Source organism: Aedes albopictus, chromosome 2, assembly GCF_035046485.1.
Source record: "Aedes albopictus strain Foshan chromosome 2, AalbF5, whole genome shotgun sequence".
In the NCBI taxonomy this organism is placed as follows: domain Eukaryota; kingdom Metazoa; phylum Arthropoda; class Insecta; order Diptera; family Culicidae; genus Aedes; species Aedes albopictus.
This window is the reverse complement of record NC_085137.1, coordinates 196,286,174-196,309,332: the sequence shown is the minus strand read 5'-3', so window position 1 is coordinate 196,309,332 and position 23,159 is coordinate 196,286,174. Positions and strand designations below refer to the sequence as shown.

General features: G+C 37.0%; 1 protein-coding gene across 2 annotated transcripts; it reads left to right on the top strand.

Annotated features, from left to right (window-relative positions):
• The first annotated feature begins 5,207 nt into the window (after positions 1-5,207).
• LOC109429386 (uncharacterized) lies at positions 5,208-22,461 on the top strand. Of its 2 annotated transcripts, none has more exons than XM_019705297.3 (4): positions 5,208-5,804; positions 21,535-21,778; positions 21,847-21,970; positions 22,041-22,461. In XM_019705297.3, coding segments are annotated over exons 1-4 (531 nt in total). In that variant the 5' UTR covers positions 5,208-5,642; the 3' UTR covers positions 22,042-22,461. The 2 variants fall into 2 exon arrangements, with proteins under 2 accessions (XP_019560842.3, XP_019560841.3); XM_019705296.3 differs by having other exon boundaries at positions 5,210-5,804; positions 21,847-21,935.
• Positions 22,462-23,159: the final 698 nt, after the last annotated feature.

Genomic DNA, 23,159 nt, shown 5'->3' with positions numbered 1-23,159 from the left:
ACTTGAGTAAACATCAAAAGCCAGATAAACGATATGATTTCTGGCATCATAAAATGGATTTTTGTCAAACGCATGAAAGTGCGATATTCACCAACATGTCACTTGAGTTTTGTTGAAATGGGTTTTCGAAGGCACGAGAAAGGCGCCATCTCCGCTAGGTGGATTAACTAGTGTTTTTGATAACGTGATCACGGTAACGATACATTTTAAACACACGCCAAAAAACGAGTTAATCGCGTTTGAAGTTTCGCGGTAAGCCGTATCCCTATGGAAGTTCCTCGCTGTGCTATAACTTTCGTTCTAGGGCTCTATTGTCTAGAAAAAGAATTCAATTCTTTGTTCACCCTCAATGTATGTAACGCCATAAAAGAAACTCTACATGTTTTGTTATGTGCCTAAAAATCTGAACGAATTACAGTCGAGACTCTTATAAGATCACTGGTCGGGGGGCGCAATAGGAATCCGCTTAATAGGAGACTAAGAGCTTATGGGATTTCGGCATTTTGGGGGTGTGGCCTATTATCTCGGGTGTGTTAAGAGTTAACGCAATACTTTCTTCGGCAAAGTTTTAGGGCTTGATAAGATCTACCATGTAGAACTTTGGTTCATATGATTAGTTGGCAATTTGGCCGCTAGAGGGACCATCAACAATTTGATGCTAAATTGCACTACAGGAACCATATCATGTTGTCAAGCAAACGTTACGATATGCGACAGCTCAAGACCCTGATAATTTGGAAGGATAGTGTCTTCGGGAAAGTTGTTGGATACGCCAATAACTTACTGACGATGAGTTGCGAAGTTCGAAATTCCTCCACTGGGCGGCGCTAGTGAGCAAGTAAATTCTCAAAACCTCATATCTCAGAATCCCGATAACTTAGGAAGTTGGTGTCTTCGGCAAAGTTGATCAGTATGACATAAACTTACATAAAAATAAACACTTGTTTCACAATTCTGCCACTAGGCGGCGCTAGTCAACATGCAATATTTAGAAATCTCATAGTTCAGAATCCAGATTACTTAGAAAGTTGGTGTCTTCGGCAAAGTTGATCAGTATGACATAAACTTACATAAAAATAAACACTTGTTTCGCAATTCTGCCACTAGGCGGCGCTTGTGAACATGCAAATTTTAGAAATCTCATAGCCCAGAATCCTGATAACTTAGAAAGTTGGTGTCTTCGGCAAAGTTGATCAGTACGACATAAACTTACATAAAAATAAACACTTGTTTCGCAATTCTGCCACTAGGCGGCGCTAGTGAACATGCAAATTTTAGAAATCTCATAGCTCAGAATCCTGATAACTTAGGAAGTTGGTGTCTTCGGCAAAGTTGATTAGTATAAGTTGGTGTCTTCGGCAAAGTTGATCAGTATGACATAAACTTACATAAAAATAAACACTTGTTTCACAATTCTGCCACTAGGCGGCGCTAGTCAACATGCAATATTTAGAAATCTCATAGTTCAGAATCCAGATTACTTAGAAAGTTGGTGTCTTCGGCAAAGTTGATCAGTATGACATAAACTTACATAAAAATAAACACTTGTTTCGCAATTCTGCCACTAGGCGGCGCTTGTGAACATGCAAATTTTAGAAATCTCATAGCCCAGAATCCTGATAACTTAGAAAGTTGGTGTCTTCGGCAAAGTTGATCAGTACGACATAAACTTACATAAAAATAAACACTTGTTTCGCAATTCTGCCACTAGGCGGCGCTAGTGAACATGCAAATTTTAGAAATCTCATAGCTCAGAATCCTGATAACTTAGGAAGTTGGTGTCTTCGGCAAAGTTGATTAGTATGACATAAACTTTCATAAAAATAAACACTTGGTTCAAAATTCTGCCACCAGGAGGCGCTAGTGAACATGAAAATTTTAGAAATCTCATAGCTCAGAATCCTGATAACTTAGAAAGTTGGTGTCTTCGGCAAAGTTGGTCAGTATGACATAAACTTACATAAAAATAAACACTTGTTTCAAAATTCTGCCACTAGGCGGCGTTTACTGCTTTTTTTTTTCGTATTTTTTCGACTTTTTTGGGGGTTTTCGGCTCGGAAAAACTAGTGTCGCTCCCCCCGATAACTTAGAAAGATGGTGTCTTTGGCAAAGTTGATCAAAAATAAACAATTGTTGGGCAATTCTTTAATTTTTAATTCTTTTAATTCGTCTAGTAGATTCAGCTGGCATACTCTTAAAAATTCCACGGAGGATTCCTTTCGAGTCCGACTGACATCAAGTTATACAACTGATAAAATATGCATGCTGCACAGGGGCAGAATTCAATCCAAGTATCTATAAGCCATGAGATTTTCAAAATTTGCGTGATTACTGGTGCCACCTAGAGGCAGAATTCTGACACAAGTGTCCCATTCTGTGCAAGTCTATGTCATACTGATCAACTTTGCCGAAGACACCAACTTTCTAAGTTATTAGGATTCTGAGCTATGAGATTTCTAAAATTTGCATGTTCACTAGCGCCGCCTAGTGGCATAATTGCGAAACAAGTGTTTATTTTTATGTAAGTTTATGTCACTCTGATCATCTTTCCAAAGACACCAACTTTCTAAGTTATCGGGGGGAGCGACACTAGTTTTGCCAAGCCGAAAAACCGCCAAAAAAGCCGAAAAAACACGAAAAAAACCCGGTAAACGCCTCCTAGTGGCAGAATTGCGAAACAAGTGTTTATTTTTATGTAATTTTATGTCATACTGTTCAACTTTGCCGAAGACACCATCTTTCTAAGTAATCTGGATTCTGAGCTATGAGATTTCTAAATATTGCATGTTCACTAGCGCCGCCTAGTGGCAGAATTGTGAAACAAGTGTTTATTTTTATGTAGGTTTATGTCATACTGATCAACTTTGCCGAAGACACCAACTTTCTAAGTTATCAGGATTCTGAGCTATGAGATTTCTAAAATTTGCATGTTCACTAGCGCCGCCTAGTGGCAGAATTGCGAAACAAGTGTTTATTTTTATGTAAGTTTATGTCACTCCGATCAACTTTTCCAAAGACACCAACTTTCTAAGTAATCGGGGGGAGCGACACTAGTTTTGCCAAGCCGAAAAACCACCAAAAAAGTCGAAAAAACACGAAAAAACCCGGTAAACGCCGCCTAGTGGCAGAATTGCGAAACAAGTGTTTATTTTTATGAAAGTTTATGTCATACTGATCAACTTTGCCGAAAACACCAACTTTCTAAGTAATCTGGATTCTGAGCTACACGGGGAAACGAAAGAACTCAAAATTAGGTCTTTTTCACTCATCTTGACACCTAAGTAAAACCAGTCAAATTTGAGTTATTTGTGAAAAACCCAATTTTGAGTTATTTCACTCAAACTAAAGTTTGCGTTAATTTAACTGTTTCGCAAACAGTAAGCATTGCATTAAAACTACTCAATATCGAGTCTTTTTCTGGAGCGGTTTTTTTACCGAATTTTGCAAAATTTTCGTTGTTTTCATAGAAAAATGGTAAAATACATAGTGAAACTAAATATTGTGCTTTTATTAGTTCCCACAAACAAAATATCGAGCAAAATAATACAATACATCTCACATATTTCAACACATTTTGTTCACTTTTCACTGTAGCCCGGATCTCGAACGGTGTTCCCGCGGGTGCAGCTCCAGCCTTGGCTCCTGCAGCATGGCACTCGTAATTCATGTCATCATGGAAGTTGCTATAATGAAGGAGATTTGTGTCACATTTACCAATAAGTAATTTAATTTCGTACATTGTATATTCAGTTTCACTTACCGTTCCAATTTCGCCGTTTCAATGTTTCACCACCGAATACTCCGATCCAGAGGTTGATCCGTAAGGTTTCATTTCGCTCGGAAGTTAATGGGTGTCCTGGAAACTATTGAACATCAATTAACACAAATTAAATCATAAACGGGAAACAAATAACTTACCTTCTATGCCTTGCTTGATGATAATGACTCGCTCCAGAAGTAAAAATGGCGCACGAACAAAATTTTCATCCAAAATTCAGTACTCAATTAAGTCTCGCTTTTGGATACTCTCTTTGGATGGGAAGCAAAACAAAAAAAAATGTAAACTATAAAATTACCCAAAAGTTAGAGTTTTGGGATGACCTACAGTTTGAGCAAAATTTATGTAAAAACAAGAAAAGAAAAGTATCCAATTTTGTAGTGTTTCAAGAGTACTTCTTTTTGCGTAATTTTTAACTAGATTTTGAGTTCTTTCGTTTCCCCGTGTATGAGATTTCTAATTATTGCATGTTGACTAGCGCCGCCTAGTGGCAGAATTGTGAAACAAGTGTTTATTTTTATGTAAGTTTAGGTCATACTGATCAACTTTACCGAAGACACCAACTTCCTAAGTTATCGGGATTCTGAGATATGAGGTTTTGAGAATTTACTTGCTCACTAGCGCTGCCCAGTGGAGGAATTTCGAACTTCGCAACTCATCGTCAGTAATGCCGTTTTTCTTTTTTAACCTGGGTTGGAACTGGATTGGCGGAAAATATGTAAACAAACAACGTCAAACAAACTTTAGTACAAGCGAAACCGAAGTCGGGTTGGGGTTGAAACTGTGATCTGATCCAGTTCCAACCCAGGTTGGAACTGGATAATAAAGAAAAACGGCATAAGTTATTGGCGTACCCAACAACTTTCCCGAAGACACTATCCTTCCAAATTATCAGGGTCTTGAGCTGTCGCATATCGTAACGTTTGCTTGACAACCTGATATGGTTCCTGTAGTGCAATTTAGCATCAAATTGTTGATGGTCCCTCTAGCGGCCAAATTGCCAACTAATCATATGAACCAAAGTTCTACATGGTAGATCTTATCAAGCCCTAAAACTTTGCCGAAGAAAGTATTGCGTTAACTCTTAACACACCCGAGATAATAGGCCACACCCCCAAAATGCCGAAATCCCATAAGCTCTTAGTCTCCTATAACGCTCACCCCTGTCTAGTAGGAGTTCGTTTAATAGGAGTCCGTTTAATAGGAATTCGTTTAATTCGTTTTTTTTTTAATGCAATAGATATTTTTTATAAAATTGTGTAGTGCAAAGGAAACATACATTAAAAACAGTTTTTTCTTTGCGCCTCTTCCACGAGCGAAAGCATGACGCGGTAGGCAAAGAACACCACCGTCACTGTAGTCGTCGTCACCCAACAAACTGCTGCAGTGCTGCTGCTTCTGGCTGCTACCGATGGCTTTTCACATTTCCTTGCGCCGGGTGGGTAACGGCTTTTTTCCCGGCACACTCTATAAAAGAGCACGAAAGCCCTGCGAGACAGTTTAGACTGCTTTCATCGACGTGCTGAAGCGAGCGTTCTGAGATTGACCGTTTGATTGGGTGACACCACCTCTGTCTGGAGGAGAAAGGTGGTTCCGTTCTGGTGTGAAGCCTGGTGAAAGTTCTGGGCAAAGATAGTTTTATCGGACCGGTGGTGATCTATCTATTTATGAGCAATAGCTGGGCGGTGGCTTGCAGTAGTGATGAATGAAATAGTGCATAATTTAAATTGATAAACGCCAGTGCGGTCATTGCTCAGTTTGTGAGTTGGTGTGTGAAGACGAAGGGGAATTTGCGCGCTAATCCCCAGGAATCGGAATCTATGATCTATTTGGCATACGATTGAACCTGGGTGGTGGATTAATCATGCAACGTGTAATTCTTCAAACAACTCTATGGATTATGGTGCTATTGGATAGTAACTCGGTGTTTGGAAAAGCAATCAATGGCAAGTCGAATTCAAATTCGGTGAGCAGTAAACCAGTGGAGACACCCAAGTTTTTGGAAGTGCAATACGATGATTACCCGGTGAGGACTCATATAAATCACTATATTAGAAAATTTGTGTAACCAACAATATTGTATGTTGATGCAACATTTCAGGTATTTAACAGTACTCAACAGCTCAAACACACTTAATGCTCTTTTAAAGTCCTCTTTGGCTGAATTGAAACAAAGCTCTAAACTGAAAATAATAAGAAAATCAAATAATTCTATATTTTAACACTTACAGGGGGTGGCGAAAATGTTTGGGATATACATTTTTTTCTCTCACAAAAAAGTTCAACAAGATGCAACTTTTGATAGAGTTTATCATCCTATTATGTATGCATCATTGGTACGATTGATTAATCTTCCACGAAACTGGAACCGTTTTTGTAAAACACTATTTTCTAGACAACCAATTTTCGAACTGTTATATCTCCGAAACTAGTAAATAGAATTTAATGAAACTTTGAGCATTCATTGACAATATATTGATTTTTAATACGACGATATAAACTAATATATTTTCTAACGACGAATAAAATTATACTTGTTTGATGTTTTCATCCATTCAGTGGAAAAAAGTCAACTTTACAACACCATACAAAAAATACTAAATGTGTTCGCCCTCTAATCTAAATAGGCTCTAATATATCTTATTAAAGATATGTTGAGAACAGAAGAAGACAATCTTTGGATATCACAACTAAAATGTAATGACTTTGATGTAAAAACTTATTTTTTTATCGAAAAAAAATCAAAAATTGTAAGTCTTTCAACATTTTTTGCAAAGTTCATAAAGTGTTTATTTTTAGATACTTTTGAAGCATTAACATATTGTTGATAAACTTTCAAAATTTCATTTGATTTGGTTCACTGTATTCTGAGATATGACACTTCAAAAATGGGTTGTCTAGGACGATTCCAGCTTCGCGGAAGATTTATCAATCGAGCTCATCTTTCTACCAATAATGCACATAGGTTGACAAACTTTCAAAATTTGAGAATTTTTGATGCACTCTATGGAAAGTTACAGCTTGTTGAACTTTTTTGTGAGAAAAAAAAGTTGCCTATCTCAAGCATTTTGGCCACCCCCTGTATCTTAAATACTGAAAAATGTTAAAAAAATGTAAACTGTATTCTTGCATATTGTAATAAATTTTGTAATAAGCTGGATATTCCTTTGACGTTAAATTTTTGACCTTTTTTTTTCAAAAAATTAAAACATAGTGAGGCTTACTTGTATCTTCGATTGCTTTGTTCTCTTCGTATTTTTTTCTTTAACCTTTTGAACTCAAAGTTGGCATCAAATCTTTTCCAACCAAGCCAATTTCAGACAAATTGTTCGACAAAAACCCCTCATGATGAAAAGAACAAACTTTCTGAGTCTATCTCCACTATCTCCAAACTATCTCCAAAACATGAAAAGAATACATTGCTCTATTTTTGATTTGTTACGTCTTATATTCGAAAATTTCTGATGAAAATAAAAAATGAACTTGCTCCTTTCACAGGTAGAAATGAAATACTGACGATTAAATCATGGTAAAAGTTTGATAGAGATATAAAAAGATCTGGGAATAATTTCTAAAAAATGTTCCTGGAATTCTTAATATTAGCAAATTTTGATATATGAAAATAAAATAAAAAGTTCACTGCTAATGATTAGACTTTACAAGAGCTAAATATTATATGATGTTGATATACCGAGAATAAATTACACAGCGCAACATTTTTTTGTCCCAAGAGCATGTGTCTGTGACAGGTGTTGGACCGCTTCAATTCAGGCTCAGATTTGCTGCAGCATGTCGCAATTTTGAGCTATACAAGGGTGGCCAAAATTTTTGGGATAGGCAACTTTTTTTTTCTCTCACAAGAAAGTTCAACATGCTATAACTTTCATAGAGTGCATAAAAAATCTCAAATTTTGACTGTTTGTCAACTTATTATATGTGCATCATTGGTACAAATTTGGGCTCGATTGATCAATGTTTCGCGAAGTTAGAACCGTTCGGGTAAAACACTATTTTTAGACAACTCATTCTTGAGCTGTCATATCTCGGAAACCTGTGAACCGATTTTAATAAAATTTTGAACGTACACTAGCAATATGTATATGCTTCGCAAAATATAGGTATTTTTTTAACGTTAAAAAAAGTTATCATGGATTGACACTTTTTGGATTTTTCTCGAAAAAATATATTTTTTCTACATCAATGTCAATAAATTTTAGTGTTGATATCCAAAGATTTTCCACTTATGTTCTCAAGTTATCTTTAATCAGATATATTAGAGCCTATTAAGATTGAAGGAAGAACACATTTAGTAATTTTTGTGTGGTATTGTCAATTTGACTTATTTTCCTCTATATGGGTAAACATTTCAACCCGGTATAACTGAATTCGCCGTGAGAAAATATCACATTTTATAACTTCGTATCAAATATCAATATATTGTTGATAAACGGTAAAAAATTCATTCAATTTGGTTCACCGGTTTCCGAGATATGACAGTTCAAAAATTAGTTGTCTAAATAATAGTGTTTTACCCGAACGGTTTTTACTTCGAGAAAAATTTATCAATCGAACCCAAATTTGTACCAATGATGCACATATAATAGGTTGACACAGTCAAAATTTGAGATTTTTCGATGCACTCTATGAAAAGTTATAGCATGATGAACTTTTTTGTGAGAGAAAATAAAAAGTTGCTTATTCCAAACATTTTGGCCATCCCCTGTACCTCAATTTGTAGGGCAACATGTGCGATTTTCGTTTTTTTTTATTGCAAGCCATTACGTATGGGAATATATTTTTTAAGCAATCAATGGGTAAATTGGTAAATTATAGACTTAAGCATTTAAGCATTTTATGTTAGTAAGTAAATTTGCATGCAACTTTTGTAGGGTGACTTGTATGAGAAATATAGTACCTGATGCAGCATCGATTCAAACGTATCAAATGTGCCAAGGAATGTGGAGACAAAAAACATGGTCCCTAATGGCCCTGAACAGTCACGCTATCCAAAGCTTGTGCATGGGCAGGGACGAGAAGCCCTCCCTGCTCCTACATACTCCGATATTGCTAACCGGGTAAGGCTAGGAATCATGCCCAGGAAGTATCCCGTGATCGACAACTAATCAACAGGAAGTGGTTCAAGAAGCCCTCTTATTGAAAGTGAAGTGCTGATCGCATTCTTCCCATGGAGTGCCAATTACGGAAATGACATGATTATGTCTCTTATAGAGAGTCAGAATGACGATTTATTTGCCGATACATCACGCATTCTCCAGCGTCGCGTAAAGGGAGAGCACGTTGAGTTCACCTTTACAGTTGACGATTGCTCTCTGCAGAAGTTTAAGGATCGGAAATTTGTTCTAAATTTCAGATATGTGCAGATTTAAATAACAAAGAAACGCCCTTTTCAATCAACTAAAAAGGGACAAGTTCCCACTATGCCGACTGCTGTCCCTGACAAATTGGCTATGGATTGTAAAGTAGTCCATGAAGACCAAATCGTTCCAGGGACAAGTGCAGGTGGGAACCGGTTATTTATCGACTCAAGAAATATCACGCGAAGTACTGAAAAGGAGGAAGGACTCGCTGGAGCTAATAATGATTTAGAAGACCAAGGGCAACACAATGCCTATGGTAATTATAAATCAGGTGCTGATTGTAGAATATAGAAGTATATATAAAATAGTTTTATTAAAACATACAGCAGCAGATTTGCTTCAGTGTATGGATAGGAATAAACTTGAATGAGGAATGATGGATTCTGCAAGCAGGTGCTTGACTCGAGAGAGGCATAAAGGAGAAACTTTGACAGAAACGTGGAAAGAGAGCGAGAGAGGAAAATGGCACAAGCTAGATGTGCTAGGTGAGTGAGCGCTGTAGTGTTGGAGGGCAGTTATGAAATGGATTTTGAGAAGGAAAGATCGATGCATGGATCGATGAGTGGGACGTGTAGTTGGAAGTAAGAAAAATTGAAGTAGAAAAGAAAAGGAAAAACGAGTGAAAATAAAAAATGAATTGTTTTAAAAAAAGTGATTGTGTTTAATTGATTTCCTTCCAAATCGTGTTCCGAATCCTACACTGATGATTCAGGCAGCCAGGGGCAGCATGGTTTAAAAAAATCTAAAGCTAGTAAGCCTTGTGGATCCAATCAAATATCTTCCATTCAAAATCGTCTCCAGCGCAGGGAATGAAGTGCCCCGGGATATGTATAACTATGTTTAATAAATGAATTCCAAATAAAACTGTATCAATGAGTGCGTTTGAAATTATTAAAATAAATCTTTATTACGCAAAGGGAGCTTCGTCTGTGCTCAGTAAAAGATTTACTAAAGAAGATCTAGACGTGGGTCTAATTCAGGAGCCCTGGGTAAATAACGGTAGGGTGCTCTTCACCGAACCGTAAACTCTTGTATAATGAAAATCAGAGTAAACCTAGAACTGCAATCTTAGTAAATAGGAGAATGAAATTTGTCCCAATTACTGAGTTTATTTCAAGAGATTTTGTAGCTATCAAGTTAGAGGTCCCGACAACCCGAGGAAAAACTGAGGTATACATTGCTTCAGCATATTTCCCAGGAGACGTTGATGATGTGCCTCCATCTAGAGTTATGAGTTTCATTAATTATTGTAAGAGAATAAACGCTCAATTTGTGATTGGATGCGATGCAAATGCCCATCATACCATGTGGAGCAGTACCGATATTAATAAGAGGGGTGAGGATCTTTTGAACTACATTTCGTCTAATAACATGGACATATGCAATAAGGGAGATTCCCCTACTTTTATTAACGCTATTTGACAGGAGGTTCCAGATCTTACGATCTGCAGTGACCTGCTGACGGAAAAAAAATGTGAACTGGCATGTTTCTGAAGAGGAATCATTGTCAGATCACAAACATATCAGGTTCGATTATAAAGGCGGATCAAATTTAACTGAAAGCTATAGAAACCCAAAGAAAACTAACTGGGACCTCTACCGCGTTTATTTAATGAATGGAAATTCATATAAGGGTGAGCAGATCTTGTCTGTTTCACATTTGGAAAATTCCTCTGATGAGATTATTGATAAAATGAAGGCACTTCCTAGTTTTTTTTTGAGAGTGCATTTTTTGCGCACATTGATCCATAAAACAAAATTTAAAGCGATGACATATGGTTTTTTCGACTCTAAATCATGCGAACAGCTGGAGTGAACATGTTTGTGCAAAATTGGTGATTTTTCGGTACACTGATAATTTACCTTACTCAAAAAACTGCTAAAATACCCTATTTTTCACATAAAATAAGCAATAAATAAAAATTCAAAGCGATGACATATAGTTTTTTTGGCCTTAAATTGTTCGTAGGTTTGTACTCGACATTTTTGATGAACAATGAAAATGTTCTAATTACACTCTTATTTTGTTTTACCCGGAAAACTATGAAAATTCCATACTTTTTACACAAAGTAGTCAACAAAACTAAATTTAAAACGATAACATGTAGTTTTTTAGCCTTGAAATGTTCGTAGCAGTTTGGGGGACATACTTGAAGAATAATAGTGATGTTTTCATTACACTCAAATTTTGATTCACTCAAAAATCAACGAAAGTACCACATTTTTCACGCAAAGTGCTTAACAAAAATGTGATTCTTCTTCTTCTTCTTCTTGGCGTAACGTCCTCACTGGGACAAAGCCTGCTTCTCAGCTTAGTGTTCTATGAGCACTTCCACAGTTATTAACTGAGAGCTTCCTCTGCCAATGACCATTTTGCATGTGTATATCGTGTGGCAGGCACGAAGCCGTGCGGTTAGGGTCACCAAGCTTCTAATCGCACCATGCTATGGGGTGAGGGTTCGATTCCCGCTTCGGGCGATGAAACTTTTCGTGAGGAATAGTTTCTTCTCCGTATCCACTGGTGCATGCTCCGTGTGTCCCTTGTCTAGTGTTTAAGTTTCATTCAGTCTGTGCAGCCGCTGGCTGAAGCCGGTGTCCGCGTCTTTTTAAGATACTCTATGCCCAAGGAAGTCAAGGAAATTTCCTTTACGAAAAGATCCTGGACCGACCGGGAATCGAACCTGTCACCCTCAGCATGGTCATGCTGAATACCCGTGCGTTTACCGCCTCGGCTATATGGGCCCGAACAAAAATGTGATGTGAACATCCAAATTTTATCAAATACATGTCTAGTACATTCCAACGGAAAATTTTAAGACTAACAACTACATGTCATTACTTTAAATTTTGTTTTATTGGCTATTTTGTAAGAAAATTATGGTATTTTAAAAACTTGTTTGATAAAATGTATTAAGAGTGTCATGAAGGCGGTATTATTGTTCAACGTTCAACATTTCACGAAAAAATTCAAGCCAAAAAACCAGAATGCATTGACTCCAATTTTTATTTGTTGACTACTTTGTGTGAAAAATGTGGAATTTTCCTAGTATTCCGAGTGAAATAAAATATGAGTGTAATAAAAAAAATCACTAGGATTGTTCAAATAAATCCACTCAACTACTACGATAAATTCAAAGTTGAATAACTACATATCATTACTTTAAATTTTATTCGCTTTTTTGCGGTATTTTCGTCATTTTTTTATAAAACAAAATATTAGTGTAATGTAAACATCAACATTTTATCAAAAACAGGTCCAGTACATTGTAACGGAAAATTTAAGGCCATACATCTACATTAGAGTGGGTCAACGTTGTATGGAGAAACCTTCAATTTGATCGTATCAACCCGGAACAAAGCTTTTTCAAACTATATTAGCGTCCAAAACAACTGTGCAAAATTTGGGAGCGATTGGTTGCGTCCCCGTATTCCGCATTGCGATTGAAATTTGTATGGAAGTTAGTATGGAAAAACGTACTTTTTTGCATTTTACTCATAAGTTGAATTCTTTTGTCTAATACCATGTAACTAATGACGTTAAAGTATAGCCTAGGATATGCCGAGAAACTTTGCCGAAGACCGCAAAGTGATCCGACGTTTGTGAAAAAAGTTATTCGCCTGGTAACTTAGGCCAAAAATTGAGATTTTATTATTGATGTTATTCCTTTACATGTTAAATGTTAAGCACCACCGGACAATCTGTACGTCATAACTTTTTTCACAAGTGTCGGATCACTCTGCGGTCTTCGGCAATGTTTTTCGGTATATCCTAGGCTATACTTTACCGTCATTGGTTAGATTGAGTTAGACGAAAAATTTCAATTTATGAGAAAAATGCAAAAAAGCACGTTTTCCCATATTAAATTCCATACAAATTTCAATCGCAATGCGGAATACGGGGACGCAACCAATCGATCCCAAATTTTGCACAGTTACTTTGGACGCTAAAATGAATCGAAAAAGCTTTGTTCCAAAAAATCGACTTTGTTGACCCAGTCTAATCTACATGTTATGGCTTTAAATTTTGTTTTATTGACTGTTTTGTATGAAAATTATGGTATTTTTGTAGGTTTTCGAGTAAAACAAATTAAGTGTGTCATGAAAACATCACTATTACTCATCAAGAACGTCCAGTACGCTTTCACGAATAATTTAAAGGTAAAAAACTACTTTGCATTGTAAGCCATTATTTTTGTTAAGCACTTTGCGTGAAAAATGTGGTACTTTCGTTGATTTTTGAGTGAATCAAAATTTGAGTGTAAAGAAAACATCACTATTATTCTTCAAGTATGTCCCTCAAACTGCTACGAACATTTCATGGCTAAAAAACTACATGTTATCGTTTTAAATTTAGTTTTGTTGACTACTTTGTGTAAAAAGTATGGAATTTTCGTAGTTTTCCGGGTAAAACAAAATAAGAGTGTAATTAGAACATTTTCATTGTTCATCAAAAATGTCGAGTACAATCCTACGAACAATTTAAGACCAAAAAAACTATATGTCATCGCTTTGAATTTTTATTTATTGCTTATTTTATGTGAAAAATAGGGTATTTTAGCAGTTTTTTGAGTAAGGTAAATTATCAGTGTACTGAAAAATCACCAATTTTGCACAAACATGTTCACTCCAGCTGTACGCTTGATTTAGAGTCGAAAAAACCATATGTCATCGCTTTAAATTTTGTTTTATGAATCAATGTGCGCAAAAAATGCGCTCTCAAAAAAAAAAAACTAGGAAGTGGCTTTTGCTTAATAACTTTGGGTAGACGCATCTATTTCATATTTTTTTAAATGGACGATGATCTTGAAACCTGTCCGGTTGCCATTGCAAAAAAAAAGTTTTGAAATCGGTTGAAAAACGGCCGAGAAATGCCTTGTCAAAGTTGGACTTCCGACTTTTTTGGACCCTTAGTTCGCGGGAGTTTTTACCGCCTCGGTAGTTTAAGTGTTAAAAAGCCCTAACAGAGAATTGAGGCTAGCCAAACGAAAGGACTGGAGACGGGTATGTGAAGACATCAATAACGCTCCTGCAGCTGCACTGCAAGGCTTCATAAAGTCCTTTCGAAAGACCATTCAAATGGTCTTGGAAGTCTCAAAAAAGAAGATGGCAGTTTTACTATTGATTCTTCTGAAACTTTGGAAGTTATGATGAGAACTCACTTCCCAGGGTCGATTCCTTATTCGGATGAAGAACAGGACTCAGATAAGGCAAGACATGCATGGTCGACCAATGCCTGTCAAAAAGCTTGTGAAATCTTCACACCGTCGAGGGTCGAATGGGCATTGAGTTCTTTTCAACCTTTCAAATCTACCGGGAAATATGGAATTTTCCCAGCTTTACTTCAACAGGGAAAAAAGGCGATTTGTCCGCTCTTAACCGAACTATTCAGTGCCAGTATTACTTTAACTCACATACCTAAGGCGTGGCGTAAGGTTCGTGTTGTTTTTATCCCAAAAGCTGGCAAACGAGACAAAACAATTCCAAAAGCCTTCACACCCATTAGCCTTTCGTGTGTTCTGTTAAAAACCATGGAAAAAAATCATGGATTACTTTATCAAGTTTACAAGTTTAGTAGAAATGCCTCTTTGAAAATTTCAGTATGTTTATCAATTGGGTAAATCTACAATAACGGCACTACAGTTGTTGGTGAGCAAAGTTGAGAAATCGCTTCAAGCCAAGGAAGTAGCCGCGGTTGCTTTTCTCGACATTGAGGGAGCATTCGACGATGCATCCTACAGATCCATGCGTTCAGCGATGGAAGCAAGGGGCTTGGATAAATGCATTACACAGCGTAACAAAAATTAACTTTTGGTCTGTCTCAAGAGCAAACTTATGTGTCTCTGACAGATTTTGGGCCGCTGAATGCGAATCCTGGCTCAGATATGCTCCAGCACGTCACAATTTTGAGCTATACCTCAATTTATAGGGCAAAATGAGCGATTTTAGGCTTTTTTGACTGCAAGCCAATAAGCGTGGAAATATTTTTTTTAACCAATCAAAGGATAAATTGGTTAATTAACATCTAAATTAACGACTCATGAAAAAAATTTCGTTTTACTAAATCGAATTTTATAGTTTTAAGCGATTTATGTTAGGCTCAGTGTACCAGTTATGGCTATAGTACCTCAAATTCGTCATAGTTGGTTTTCAACCTTTGAAGATACAAATCAACAAAAAATCGTGAACAACAGATCACGACCACAAAAGATGATTGCAATCATTCAAACTTCACAATTTGCTCAAATTATGGTAGAAATAAATCATTTTCCTTAACTTTTCGGCCTCCTTGCACCCTATTTCGCCATAGTGTACCAGTTATGGCAAATCCCATAAGGAATGCATGTAAATAGTGCGAAGTGGAACCCAAATTAACAAATGTGTCCATAACTGGTACAGGGTTCCTATCATTGGCACACGCCGTAATAAATACTAAAAGTAGTTTTGGCTCCGGTTTTATATTTTTCCTGTAATGTATGAAAACTAATCTATCATTTGACTTATTGTTTACATTCGTCGGTCTTCTTCTTATTTTTGTAGAAATAATTTTTCTTAGGTAGTGCGATAACTGGTACAGGCACCCTAGGTACGATATTTCTCATACAAGTCACCCTCCAAAAGTTGCATGCAAGTTTACATACTGCCATAAAATGCTTAAATCTATCAAATTTGATGTGGTAAAACGAAATATTTTGCATGAGTCATTAATTTAGATGTTAATTGACCAATTTATCCTTTGATTGCTTAAAAAATATATTTCCATGCTTAATGACATGCAGTCAAAAAAGCCCAAAATCGCATATTTTTCCCTATAAATTGAGGTATAGCGCAAAATTGTGACGTGCTGAAGCAAATCTGAGCCCAGATTCGGATTCAGCGGCCCAAAATCTGTCAGAGACACATATAAGTTTGCCCTTGAGACAAAAAAATGTTGCGCTGTGTTATTGAATGGATAATATCTATGCTTGAAGATCGGGAGATTTCTACTGATCTCGGTGGTGCGCAACTATCTGTTAGATCTATGAAGGGCTGTCCTCAAGGAGGAGGACTATCGTCCTTACTGTGGTCTTTGGTAGTGGACAAACTCCTTAAAAAGCTAATGAATCAAGGTTTTGAGGTGATAGGATACGCAGATGATGTGGCTCTTTTGGTACGTGGGAAATATGATACTACGATCTCAAATCGGAAAGAGGGATTAAGCGTAAACCCTTCTAAAATTGTTATCGTTCCTTTTACCAGAAGGAAGAAAATACATCTTACTCAGCCTTACATGGATGGAGTTCAAATTCAGTTCTCGGAAGAAGTTAAACATCTCGGTGTAACTTTAGACAAAAGACTGAACTGGAATACTCATCGTAATTAACTAAGGGTACAAATGCCCTTTGGGTCTGCAATAAAGCCTTGAGGAAAACCTGGGGACTGCGACCAAATATGACAAACTGGATCTACGCAGCAATAGTCCGGCCAAAAATTTTATATGCTTCACTTGTATGGTGGCCTAAAACCACCGAGGTAACCGCTCAAAAGAAGCTTGGCAAGCTTCAAAGACTTGCATGTATATCAATTACAGGGGCAATGAAAAGCATACCATCTGTTGCATTAGATGCTCTTCTCAATGTGTTACCATTGCATCAGTTTGTTCAACTGCAAGCGGCAAAAAGTGCCCTGCAGTTTCTGCGTCACAATAAACTGCTAGAAGGTGGTCTAGTAGGACATTTGAAGATATTAACTCGGGAGCGGTCGCGTCGTGTACTGAGTAGGGTAAAAAATATAATTTGGACATGTATATAATTTGGACATGCACGGCGATGTTTGCCTTGTTCCGGAGAGCTAATAAAAGTAGATACTTCTGAATATCGATTATTGGATCAAATAGACCCTATTCTGATGACTTACGTTGAAAATACGCTTAACAATTAAGAATTTACTTCAAAATTATCAAAAATGTAAATTATTTCACTAAAACCCCTCAAATGCACAGGTATGCAAGACGACATACACTTCACAGTCACATACAATATTCACCTCAAAATCGTTGAAATAATAATTGTAAGAAATTTAAAAGCCTTATTGCATTGAAACATGATCAATAAAGAAGCATTAGGCAGCCAATCTCTTAACATTCATCTAGAACGCTTAAAAAAGGTGGTGTCCAAAATACATTACAGGTTTTCTACTGTAAATATATTTTGGTCATCTGACGAACTGCATGGGGATGCACTGCGATTGCATACTTGGAGGCGTATTCTGTGGGTCTGGCCATATTTCCTCGATTTTAACGAAAACTGTAAAAGTTATCAAAATAGATGCCTGTTAAGCGGAAAAATTGGATTATTTGTAAGAAAATATTTGTTAATTTATGCTACTTCCATGATTTAGCAGTATTCATGGCTAAACATTGAGATAATTGCCCTGTCCAAATTATATATACCTGAGGGTGTCCAAAACATACATTCGGTGTCCAAAATGCAATTCTTACAGGCGATCGGAAATTGCGATTTTCTCAGCTCAAAATGCTTTCGTTAAGGTTTTTGTCACCAGGAACGCAAAGCACAATCGTATTACTAGCGTATTAGTAACTTTGCAAAATAATCAATTGCTTTCTAAGAAAGCTAGGGGACGATTTTTTCAACGTTGTCCTCAGCCTGTCCAAAATACATGAATTACCCTACACGAACCATGAAAAATGCACGCTTGTAGTACACAGCGTGAGCGCGGCATCGCGGCAGGTAGTCAAAGATGCGGCTGCTCGAGGGTTAAAACAGTAGAGGATTGGACGATTACGAAGACCAACTATGATGTTCCCTTTAAAGTGGTTAAACCAAGCCGCTATATTTGGGATTCTGGCGGGCCAAGTTTACGTCCAGGTTCTATTGTGTTTTATACTGATGGGTCTAAGATGGGTGATAATACTGGTGCTGGAGTTTTTGGTCCCGGTATAAGTAAAGCTATATGGGATGCAGTCACACTGTGTTTCAAGCAGAAATTCAAGCCACATTAGAGTGTACTAATACATACTTGTCTGAGGAGAAATTACAGGTTTGTAAAAATCAGCATCTTCTCAGACAGTCAAGCTGCTCTTAATGCGCTAAAGGCATTCACATGCCAGTCCAAGCTAGTGTGGGAATGCATTCTTTCTCTGAAGGAGTTGGCCAGTAGGATCTAAGTAATATTATACTGGGTGCCCGGCCATTGTGGAATTCAAGAAAATGAAAACGCCGACTATTTAGCCAGACAGGGTGCAGCATTGAGCTTCATAGGCCTTGAACCATTCTGTGGTGCTCCTGAGTGTACTCTTAGGGTGAAACTAAAAACATGGAAAATGTCTATGGTAGAATCCAATTGGAATACCACGGATACATCCAGACAAACAAAAAGTAAATCATGGGTCCTGAGACAAATTAGCCCCGAGCTAGAAGTCTTGGTAAGAAAAAAAAAAGAAAATAATTTCTATCTAGGAAACCATATAAACTTGGTTTCGCTATTTTCAGTAAAATTAAAAATTAAAAGTTCACGTGCTACCTCTCATAGTGACAGCATTCTTATTAAAAATATAAAAACATTCTTGTACCGTAAACTGGGGTGTAGTTGATCAGTGAGATGCACCTGATCACTCAATTATCCGCGGATATAGACTTTTAAGGAAGCAACAATTTTTTTTTAACCATTCGCATGCCAATGACGTAACATTAAAATGGAATGGTAACTTCCTTGAAGTTCTTTGAGTGATCAGGTTTACCCCACTGATCAACTACATCCCACTTTACGGAACCAACTTTTTGAACCCTCTAAGCAGAATACCCTCTTCGAATGAGTGTAATCAGTTGAGTAACTTTTATTTCCGCCCTCTTTTGCTTATCCTTTGACAAATACACGTATTTCGATTACCGTAAAACGGGGTATCATTGATCAGCGGGGTAACATTGATCGGCTTGACCGGCCTCATGAAATGTTCAAACAAGCATTTTACATTGACTCAGTTTCTGCTTTCGAATGGTATATCGTAATCTGCTATCATTTAGCTATTAAATGGCATGCAATTCATGAAAATTGAATTTCATAAACATTAAAATAAATCGATTTTTCCATAACTGTGTTTCGTAACGCAATGAGATACATTGTCAAACATTCATACTTGGCGTGAATACTAGATACAATATGAGGTTCGAAATCACTGTATTACTTCAATATGATATCCTAGAGTTGGATTTAATAAACGAAACTTTTATGAAAATGATCTTTTTCAATGAAATATACGATTTATTAAAAGTAGGCTGTCAATTCCTTAAGCCATTGCCAACCTGTGGGCGTTATTCGTGGTTTGGAGGATTTTAATTCTGAAATAACTAAAAAATTACATAACTTGTAAAAATTTGGACAACATATTCGAAATCAGCGACCCCGGTTTTAGTAAGTAAGGGTATTTTCAACACAAACGAACATTGTTCACTTGGGTGATCAATGTTACCCCAAATCAACAAAATCAAAAATTAGATTAAAAAGCCTATTTAAACATGTTTTAAAGTTTTACAATACTTTTCCGAATAGCGTAACACATACTCAGAGGGCCAGTACTTGTTTTGAAAATATAAAACATGTAATGTTTCCTTTAACAAGAGAATTATTCAAAAAAGACCGAAAATTTTGATCAATGTTACCCCGGATTACGGTACCACTTGTAATCTTCCTCAGTGTCAGTTATCCACTTCAAAAACATCAAAAAATCCTTGAAATCATTTTTTTGTCATTTGTAGTATAGTCATCTATTCTTATCTTAAACTCCATGCTTCTGTAAATAAAGACTTTTGGGTATAGGATGATTACTAATCATTGATTAGGCTTTTATGACGAAGGTTCCAAATGCAACTTATTATGAATGATGTGTCAATTCGTCTATGAAACGTCACAGATTTTTATCAAATAAAGTGTTTTAGAATGAATGGTTTTCACCGTTGCTAAACGGGACGTATCTTTATTATTTGCTCTGCATGAACCGGGTATTTACTTATTTTACACTATGCAAATTACGTACCGTAATCCGGGGTAACATTGATCAAAATTTTCGATCTTTTTTGAATAATTCTCTTGTTAAAGGAAACATTACATGTTTTATATTTTCAAAACAAGTACTGGCCCTCTGAGTATGTGTAACGCTATTCGGAAAAGTATTGTAATAGTAGTTTACGCAACAAGGTGCAGAATGAAGATTTTTACAGCACGAGTCGTACACTTATCCAACGAGGCTTGCCGAGTTGGATAATTACGACGAGTGCTGTATAAATCGAGTTCTGCACCGAGTTGCGTACATGGTTTTTTGCAATTTCATAAATTACCACTTGAGCAGTTTTCAACAAAACTTTTTCATCAAACTGCACACTGATGTTCATAACCATGTTTAAGAAAGTCTAATCATAGCAGGTTATATTGTACAGTTGTCACAATTTTTCAAACCTGCCTCCAGAAAGCACCATGAAATTGATCAAAACTGAAAACAGTGCTGTAATGGTTCATTACGCAACGCAAATCAGTGCTGTAATGAACCATTACAGCACTGTTAATTTGGTGTGGGAACGTAGGCCTTTTCCTGTCAGATTTGCGTGAGGTAAAACAGCCTATTACGATGAGAAATTGCAAAAAACTTTAAAACATGTTTAAATAGGCTTTTTAATCTAATTTTTGATTTTGTTGATTTGGGGTAACATTGATCACCCAAGTGAACAATGTTCGTTTGTGTTGAAAATACCCTTACTTACTAAAACCGGGGTCGCTGATTTCGAATATGTTGTCCAAATTTTTACAAGTTATGTAATTTTTTAGTTATTTCAGAATTAAAATCCTCCAAACCACGAATAACGCCCACAGGTAGGCAATGGCTTAAGGAATTGACAGCCTACTTTTAATAAATCGTATATTTCATTGAAAAAGATCATTTTCATAAAAGTTTCGTTTATTAAATCCAACTCTAGGATATCATATTGAAGTAATACAGTGATTTCGAACCTCATATTGTATCTAGTATTCACGCCAAGTATGAATGTTTGACAATGTATCTCATTGCGTTACGAAACACAGTTATGGAAAAATCGATTTATTTTAATGTTTATGAAATTCAATTTTCATGAATTGCATGCCATTTAATAGCTAAATGATAGCAGATTACGATATACCATTCGAAAGCAGAAACTGAGTCAATGTAAAATGCTTGTTTGAACATTTCATGAGGCCGGTCAAGCCGATCAATGTTACCCCGCTGATCAATGATACCCCGTTTTACGGTAATTGAAATTAACTTTCCAACTACGCTCACACCGTCACAAACTATTTAAGAAGCTGAAAAATTCTTAGACACTGAAAGGATTAAACTATCATTTTCCTCCACAGATGGTGGTTCCGAAGCGGGCGGCGATGCTCCTGGATCGGCTGATGGTGGCGCTGCATCACGCTTTGGAGCGGGGCGAAGGCGAAGACGGCACTGGTCGGCCCATCAATAAGGTGTATCGAGATGCTAAGTATGGTGGGCGTCCGGTCACAAACGGAATGGTCAAGCAGCAGAACCACCACCCGCAACTGCAGCAGCAGCAGCCGCCCAGCAAGACGGAGCAACTGATGAAGTCGTATTACGCCGGTAAATTGAGCATGCTAATGTTTGTGTCATAAAAAGCGTCGTTTGAGCCAAAGTTTGATTGATTCCAGAGGCCGAGGCCGAGGACTCGGAGGAAGCCAACGTGATACCCGATGAGCTTGACGAGTTCGAGGGCCGTAAGGAGCTCCTGGACGAAATGGTAAAAAACTTAACAGAAAATCGAAATTTCTATTGGTGTGGACAAGCCGGTAAATGGTGCTCGCCTGGGTACGTGACTAATTGCGGCTCTTTTTACCCATTTTAGATGGACATCCAAACGAGGGGCACCGAGGACAAAACGAAAAAGGGCCGATACTGGAAATGTTACTTTAATGCTGTGAGCTGTTTTTGAACGGGAGGGCAAAGCGATGATGCAGGGCCGAGACAAAGTGCAGATGCGTTAGATCAAAACTAGTTTTAGATAGTAAGATGTACTAAAACCAAACAGAAATTATGAAAACAATCAATAGCAGCAGCTTCAATCTACCGAGGGCATCACCGGAAGAAACAGATCAGAATCCGCCACTCAAAGAACAGTGTGGAAAGAACTGAAACCGTAGACTTTAAGTTTGCAACAGTTGTATAATAAAATTATACACTATCATCATCCCATTATATAGTCTGTATTTATTGCACTGTTTCAAGTGAATATGTGACATAAAGTATTGTTTTTCTCGTTCAACTAACTATTGCGTTTTGTTAATAACGTGTACAAGTCGTATCAACTCATTGCCATTTATCAGAAATAAATTGATTCCTATTCGATATTGATAGATTTTCCCCATCGCCAAGCTTCCGATAAGATAGATTAAATGCTTAATGTTATACTTACTCGAAAAAGCACTCGTACGATTTTATCCATCGGCGAGAGGCAGACAAAAAAGTGTGGTGAAAGCTTGAAGTATTCAAAGCTTTCACTGACTGTGCGCAAAGTAGGTACCATGCGTCTCCATGAACAAACTACATTTTTGTGGGATGTGGTCCACAAATTGTTCCATAGAGTATTAACTGCCAAACTAAGCCAAAATCGAGCAACCGGTATGCTGAACGAGGGACTTGAGGTCATCCAATGCTAAATTCCGACCAAAATTTTTCGAGGGGGATATTGTTGGTTGCTGACATAAGAGAAATTCAAAATCTGTTCTTGCCTAATGGTGGTCCTCTGATAACTATGTCAATAAATATACCGTGTCAAGGACTAAAAGAAATCATATCTATATGACTTTAATGTAGGGAATCACTATTTTTTCTAATCACTACTATTTTTTGTCTACTATCGTGGTTGCCCTTCTTACCCTTCTTTTGAGTCGTCTTACGTCGTCGTTAAAAATTGAAGTGGTTTTTATTCTCATTTTCAAATTTCTCAAAGTTATTCCTCATGGGA